Genomic DNA, 8,091 nt, shown 5'->3' with positions numbered 1-8,091 from the left:
GACGAAACCGAATGGTCGAGTCAAAAGTAGGACTTTCCAATTGAAACGGATGAGAAAACAAAATATATGATCATTGATGTCAGAGTTACTTTATCATGTACGTCTTTTGACAGCTATGCTGTTCCTTAGGATATTTGTAAAATTAGTAAATTATTTTGCTGTCAGCTCAGTTAGTTAATTGTGCAAGCATACCTGCCTTTAGAAATATAATATCCGCGTTTCATTCGTAAGTGAACCCAACCTACACGAATATATATATATATATATATATATATATATATATAATATGCTCGAAATTAAGTTGTCCACTTACTGATCACACAGTTGCTTCCGACCAAGGGAGTATTCAGCTGCTAACCAGGAAGCCACGGTTTCAAACCTCTCTGGTGTTTGGTAACAGGTATAGGCTTAACAGAGATAAAGCACGTATGTGGTGGTTCTGGGCTCTTCAGGACAGAGGAAAATAATATTCCGATTAACATTTAAAAGTCCTCTTATTGGCTGCAAACAAAAGGACAATAAATAGGCCATTTTATGGACCACTTATCATCAAAATGAAGCCCGAGAAAGCAGAGCATTCGAAATTCCTTCCGATGACTCTTATCAAAGCAATCAAATTTCCTAAACGTGGACGGAGATAGGTTGCAGATTCACTTTGCACGAGGCCTGCAGTACAGGTGGCCGTAACCAGAAGTGAATCGGAGGTGTCATATAGGGAAAGTTTGCTGCTTCCTTAATAAGACCTCATGTCAGCCTCTCATGACCAAATCCCTAAGGTGAATAGATAAACAAATGGGAAACGTAGAGTGGGAGAGCTGGTCATAATACGTCACAAACTTTCCACAAATTTTTGCCGGACGTCCAATCAAAACGTATTATAGTGGGTTTGGACGTTCAAGATAGACAACAGTACCCGGAGAAGTGCTTGAGGAAATGTCCGAAAACCCATTTTCCTATAAGAAGCTGGAAGATGTATAGCTCTGAATGATTGTTAAGCTGGTACGAAAACCTACGAAAACCAAGGACCGTCTGGTCACATTCTATCGAATCCAAGTAAGTCAGCCAGAATTTTTTTTATTTTTTCCAGCTTCGACGAAATACACCGAGTCATAACGATCGTTGTTTTGCAGAGCGAAGTTACTGAAAACCAGAGACAACTTAGGTGCCTTGATGGCCCCAGAATTTCCGTTTGATGGGATGGACTCCTTTTTTCCCCCGGATCTGCATCATCTGACGGGTTTTCAATTATCTAGAGGAAACTATGGAGCAGTCAATGTCATGAACTGCTCGCCGTTGCATAGAATTTCCGTGGGATGGACTCCTTTTTTCCCCCGGGTCGGCATCATCTGACCGGTTTTCAATTATCTAGAAGAAACTATGGAGCGGTCAATGTCATGAACTGCTCGCCGTTGCATGGTCGACGTCTCCAATCCGTCTAATGGACTTGATTCTCTGGTGGGTAACACATTTCAGAGGCTCTCATTTGTATCCAAAGTCTACGTTGCCGGAGGGGTGAAGACACCCCATGTACTGTGAACTGACGACTTCTTGACAGCTTGCTTAATTCAGAGTAGTCATCAACATAGATTCCTCTTAGGTGCACCGGAATAAGCAACAACGCGTTCAACACCAATCCGAAGAACGCATCGTCAAACGGGATCATCCTGGTAAATCTAGACCCGATATACAGGTCTATTGCCAACTTTGAACCAACCAATATGGTTGCACCACTCACGTACGATGGATAGTAGTCATGAGGATAGATATCCTCGTCAATTGCCCACTTTGACTTTTCCCGGGTTACTGGCGGAAATGTGCGCTGATTTCCAAAAAGTAGCGACCTGTAAAAACGAAAATCTAGGCTTTTCAGTAGAGCTAGTACATTCCGCGGGTTTACAAATACGTCGTCGTCCACAAATAAAATCCATTGGGCTTCGGGACAAAACGAGAGTGCCCACTGTAACCCGAACAACACTTTAAGTGTGTTATTGTAATAGTCATCATGAAAGTCTTGTTGGATTACATCAGCAAATCGTCTGGCTTCACGGGCTATCCGTTTGGTCCAGGTCACGTTATCTGTCGATCCGAGCAGAAATACATGGCGGACTGTTCGGCCATCCCAACAACTATTGTTTGCCCAAAGACTTCTGATGGTATTCCGTTCGGCTTCGTGATTATGAGCAGATTTTATGAGCATTAGAAGATCCACTAGAGCAGCTTCTCGATTGCTACAAACCTTTGGTTGGTTTATCAACAACTCATAATCTTGCCATTCTGACGCGTCATTCAGAATGGATCTCCTCTGTTTAAACTGACAGATTTTCTCAACAACGTCTTTATTTTGCATATAGTTGAACAGTTCTGTTCCAATAAACGTGTATTTGCGAATTGTTGACACCTGCGTTTCAAAACTGACGAACGCATCATTACTGCAGTTTTTCACATTGAATGCTTCTGGTCCGTAGTACTTGGCTCCGTCAAGTTCCGTAAGTGCTTCCCAGCGAGTTACTTCATCAGGTTTTAACTTGAGCACATCCGTTATTTTCTGTTGACTTTTGCTGTCCAAATCAGCTGATTTTGAAAGCCTAGACTTGTTTTGCTGAGACATCATCGATAGCCACAGAATGATAAACAACGTGGTTGCGAGTTGGAGTGTAACGGCAGTAAAAATTAATTTCATGCTGAACTGGCCCCAGTTGGTTGAAAATATTCGCCGCATTATGCCTGCCGCATGCCTCTGCCAGATCACGTGTTCCGCATTTTATCGATCTGTCAGCGAACTTAAAATGCAGTACGGCCATGACTCATATCATCTGATCAACAGTTCGTATTGTTGTCTCTTTATCAGGAACGTGGATTCATCATAGTGTGAGGAAATTCTGCAATTTTCAATTGAGAGTTCGTTCTGTCGGTGAGGCCAGTCTATACTGAAAAGCCGAGGAGCCCTGCACAGCTGCTTCATTCTTATTGGGATTCACCAGCGGTGCGCATCCCAAAAAACTCAAGGAGTTGTGAACCTACAACCTTGCAGCTAGTATTTGATCTCTTAACCGTTCGGTCAAGAGTGACTGGAAAGCGGTGTGACTGGTTCGCAGTGTTGATTACTCGTGCTAAGGATGAAACATCTGTAAAATACTTCTCGGCCTTCCAGCATGGTTTACCTCGTTCATATAATGAAATCTCAGTTTAACGTATGGATTTGCCGCAATGCTATGAGCATCATCGTCATTGTCAGCTGTAATAATCGCGTACTTGTCGTACGATGGCTCTAGTGCCACAGTTTCGTTCACTGATGATTTGGGGAGGTGGGGTAGGTAGCTGTGTTAAATAGGGGACGGCTGATAAAACTGTTGGACACATGCAATTTGGAGCATTCCTTTAAGGAACTTGTTCAACGCTGTGGAGTGCAATCAGCAACCTACTATCAGCGAAAGACTCTGGGACCGATTTCGTCCATAAGCCCCTAGGAGAAGCGCACCTCCTACATCTTTGACATGACTTTTCAAAGAATTGATCGCCTTTTCTAAAACTACAAGACTTGAAAACTCTTGTTATGAGACTGCAGTTTCACTAACGCAAGCCGAGTTAGGTTTGTGCCCCATTCAAAAATTCCATAAAATGACTCAGGAGCAGACGGGAAAACAGCAGTAAGTGTTGAATAGGACCCTAAGTAGACGCCCTTGGACAATAGTTCAAACTCGCAACCGCTTGCTTATTGGACGATTGGGTTGGATTCCCATCAAGATTATGAAAATCTCTACTCCTCCCGCAATTATATACTCACGCCTCACTTGGAATAGTTTTCACTTGATTTTACTCGGTGGAGGTTGGAGGTTTGTCTCTTATCAAATTTTGTCTACCTATGTCTGCGTAGTATGTACAGACCTCTTCTACCCCAGGTGCTCCCATAACCAATCATTATCACGTCAAATTTCCCTAACTCTGCTACTAATACTAAAAGCGGTGTGCTGAGGTAAACCGAAGTACGCCGTGTAGTGTTCACGGGAATTCAAGCTTATTGTGTAAATTCGTTTGACGAACCATCATAAATTATCAAAGATGGAAACATATATTTAAGGAACCGGTAATCCCTAGAACATTCTACACAAATTTAAGTCCACAAACTTGTTCCTCTGACTAGTGATAAATGTTATCTTGGCTGCATTTTTCGAAGGACATGTCCATAAAATGCCTTTAAATTAAACAGGCTGCAAAACACACATTAGCAGAAACTTTTTTGCAATTCACCATGTTCTTATTGTTAGAGCAGCAGGATAAGATTAGGCAAATCCACTTCGTTAGAGTGCCAGTTAAAGCACGAGCCCAGGAGAAGTTGGACGTGTTGATGTTATACTGCTTAGTGAATAAGTCACCCATTATTCAGTGAATCGGACCATCGACTTATGTCCTGCAGTTTGTTTTTCATTGGATCTAGGCTAATGAGAACGTTTACTTATGTTTCCCTGTCCACTAATACACAAATTTCAAAGAAATATTTTCTGGGCTTATTAGGCTTGTGTGCATGTAACGTTTTGCGCTTTTGAATGGGGAATTAACAGTCCATAAGTCGTGGTGGAATAACTTGGCATGTATTTCCCCTCAATTTGTGGTAAGGGCTTTCATTGCGGAAGCGTCTGCAAGCAAAGGCACCCATTTTTCTCTCCCATCGTTAGAAGTGAAGCTTCTTTTCTGAAACCAAAACGTCGCCGTTACCACCGCGGAACCCGAACGGGTGGCCTTGAACGCAAATCTTCATAGGTTGATGTTTACCATGAACTCCGCATACATAACGTCAAACAACTCCTCAGCTTAGCCTCATTCTCCCATGGACCTTACTCAGTTTTCGGTGCAAAATACAAGGCTGTGTCTGCACCGAACCTACCGAAAATCTGCGATGGAAATAAGGGACACTATGGGGCCCGACTTCCAGTAAATTTCTACCAAGTAATCCAGAGCAAATCTGTAAAACACGAAAGGACTCCTACTTATTCCATCCACCTACCTCAAAAACATGCTAATAACACGGCGTCGCACTGCGCCCAGTTAAGGTGCAACACTACGGATTTGCATTATTGGCACTAATAATAATAATAATTGGTTTGTTTTCCCAGTTGTATGGAGCATGCCCATTGAGGCATGATCGGGCCATTACAGTCTAAACGCGCCACGAAACATAACAATAGTGAGGAAGGCAAAACCATAGGGAGATGCTTGCCACGTGACTAGTGATTGTAAATTGTGGGAAACAAGCAAATTAGAACCATGGGGCATGAGTTACGGCTTGTTCAGTAATGAAGCCGGTTGAATTGTGCTTTAACCGTTGCTAGCTAGATCCTTGGGTGGTTTTGAGTTAACGTCAAGGTTGCGAGAAACTCAAGTGGGGATGAAGAGATGGAGAAGTTCGTGTTTGAGACAATTTGGAATTTTCGTCTCAAAAGTAAGGCTTACACCGAAACTGAGTAGACTCACTTGTATCGCTGTTAGATGGAACTTAGATGTTAAGTATTTTGGAGTGCTAGTGCATAAGGCCGAAGCACCGTTCCCTGACATTGTGGTATTTCGCATCTTTGTTTTGCTTTCGTTATAACACCACGTATTTCGTCAATTGCATAATCGTCTTTTGTTCGAATACGAAGAACTACAAAAACGCGCACTTGCACAAAACTCACGCAGTACAAACTTGGCCACGCGCTTCGACTCACTCTTCTGTTTCGCGCGCGCTTGCAGTGGTCATTCGCAAGTCTCATGTGCTAACTCTGGTATCAAGACATTTCAGACCATCTTCGGACTCTATTATATGTGGGAACTGTTCAGAAGAAGATCCCTGGACCACCATAATTGGATTATTGTTTCTTCGCTGACCTTGGCCAACGACGAACTATTTTAATGAGAATAATTATTAGTGAGTCTTTTCCATCTAACCTCTTTATTATTGTATACCCAATCTAGCGTTATTATTTTTATTCCTTTGCCACACACTCCTGGTAAAGTAACTTATTGGGTAGCAAGACCACTGCAAATTTGGTGAGCCCGAGTCTTTCTAGATATTTTTTTGGAGACGTTTTAATTCAAGTCGACGTAATTTTATTTATTTTGCCCGGTCCTTGTGGAGGCATACTTTGATTCAGCTGATTTAGTCGAGAATGCAATAAGCATATGTTTACCAGACTATGATCCCCGCAGTCCCAGGGTATGATTTCACCAGGTGGATGCCATTTTTACCACCCGACGCATCAATTCCCAAGTCACCCAGTTTTCCTATGTTGTCCAGCATCCTCTTTGTGATGTAGCAACAGAAGTTGAAGATCTGTTGGAAGATATTCCCCAGGAAAATCCGTATGACGCCCTTCGAGCGGCCGTCATAAGTAGGACAGGGAAATCAGAAAACAAGATGCTACGGGATCTATTCACCACTGTCGAACTTGGGGACAGATCACCAGCGCAACTGCTTCGCCACATGCGCAGTCTCCTCTGCGGCCGTAAGCTAGCGGTTGAAATCCTGGCCCAACTATGGCTCGACAAACTCCCACCCTCCATGTCCCACGCCATGAGTGCTTTTATTGATGACCACGGCTTGAAGCAGCTAGCCCGAACGGCCGATAAAATCCACGAGACCTACCCCAGTAACCCCGTAAACTCCGCCTCCCGCCCTACGCCCACTGCTTCTACAGATTCCGACCCGACTCTTGCTTCCATATCGCAACTACAAGCTAAGTTTGATACTTTGACCGATCGCCTACAACGGCTAGAGATCAACAAGCATCGACCACGTTCACGATCCCAATCGTTCTCTCGTGCCCATCCCTCTTGGTGCTGGCATCATCAAACTTTCGGTCCTCAAGCACGCAAATGCCAACCGCCCTGTTCCTTCAAGCCGCGTTCCAAAACCCCTTTAAACACCCCGGCCAGTCAGTAACGGAGACGACTGCCTGTAGCCCTCCTCGCACTAGTCCCCTATTCCACATCACCATTCGTTCAAGTGGTCGACGTTTCTTCGTAGATACGGGAGCTGAAGTTAGTGTGCTACCACACAAGAATCCACTTCCCGATTCTCCTTCTTTCTCCTTACAAGCCGCTAACGGTACCCGCATCGCTACATACGGCGAAAGTTCCCTCACCCCTGACCTCAGACTGAGAAGTACATTCAAGAGCATTTTTCTTTTGGCCGACGTCCAAACACCCATCATCGGTGCAGACTTCCTGGCCCACTACAACTTGTCTGTCAGTGTTCGACACAAACGCCTCTTGGACATGCTAACTTCCCTCTCAGTCAACGGAATTAGTGCCCCAACTTCATCCACAGGTATTCGGGTTATCTTACCGGATTCACATTTTGCTGACATACTTAAGGATTTTCCAACCCTTACTCATCCATGTCAGTACACTCAACCGGTCACTCATTCCGTCGTTCACCACATCCAGACGAGAGGTTTACCTGTCCATACCAATCCCCGCTGACTTCATCCGGATAATCTACAAGTCGTAAAACACGAGTTCGAAAACAGGCTTGAACTCAGCATTCGCGCTTCATTGAGTCATTGATCGTCACTCCTACATATGGTACCCAAGAAATCCAAAGGTGATTGGAGACCTTTTGGAGATTACCGTTCTCTCAATAACGCCACTATCCCAGACAGGTACCCCATCCAACATATCCGTGATTTCTCCAGTACCTTATGCCACACAAACATTTTCTCCAAACTCGATCTCGTGCGTGCATACTACCACAAACCCGTAGCCCCGGGTGACATCCTTAAAACTGCCATCACAACATCTTTAGGCCTTTTCGTTGTCATTTCTCGCAAAGACAAGTATTTTGTGCCCGTAGCCCTGACATCCTTAAAACTGCCATCACAACATCTTTAGGCCTTTTCGTTGTCATTTCTCGCAAAGACAAGTATTTTGTGATTGATTGAAACGGAAAACCGGACTCCGTCAGTATCCACATTCAAAATTGCATTCATCGATGACGAATCTCACTTAGACCCCCCTACTTTAGTCACCCTAACCACAAGTTCCCGAAAATCCAGTACGGTCACCCCAGGGAACCCCGAACATATAGCACGACATATTGACGCTCACCCGTCACTT

General features: G+C 44.0%; 1 protein-coding gene across 1 annotated transcript; it reads right to left on the bottom strand.

Annotated features, from left to right (window-relative positions):
• Window positions 1-1,438: 1,438 nt before the first annotated feature.
• Window positions 1,439-2,680, bottom strand: T265_14028 (hypothetical protein; the record flags this gene model as incomplete). Its single annotated transcript, XM_009171698.1, has 1 exon — window positions 1,439-2,680. A coding segment is annotated over one exon (1,242 nt), but the record flags the coding sequence as incomplete, so codon positions are not given.
• Window positions 2,681-8,091: the final 5,411 nt, after the last annotated feature.

This window comes from Opisthorchis viverrini, assembly GCF_000715545.1.
Source record: "Opisthorchis viverrini unplaced genomic scaffold opera_v5_132, whole genome shotgun sequence".
Lineage (NCBI taxonomy): Eukaryota > Metazoa > Platyhelminthes > Trematoda > Opisthorchiida > Opisthorchiidae > Opisthorchis > Opisthorchis viverrini.
This window is presented reverse-complemented; position numbering and strand designations above follow the sequence as displayed.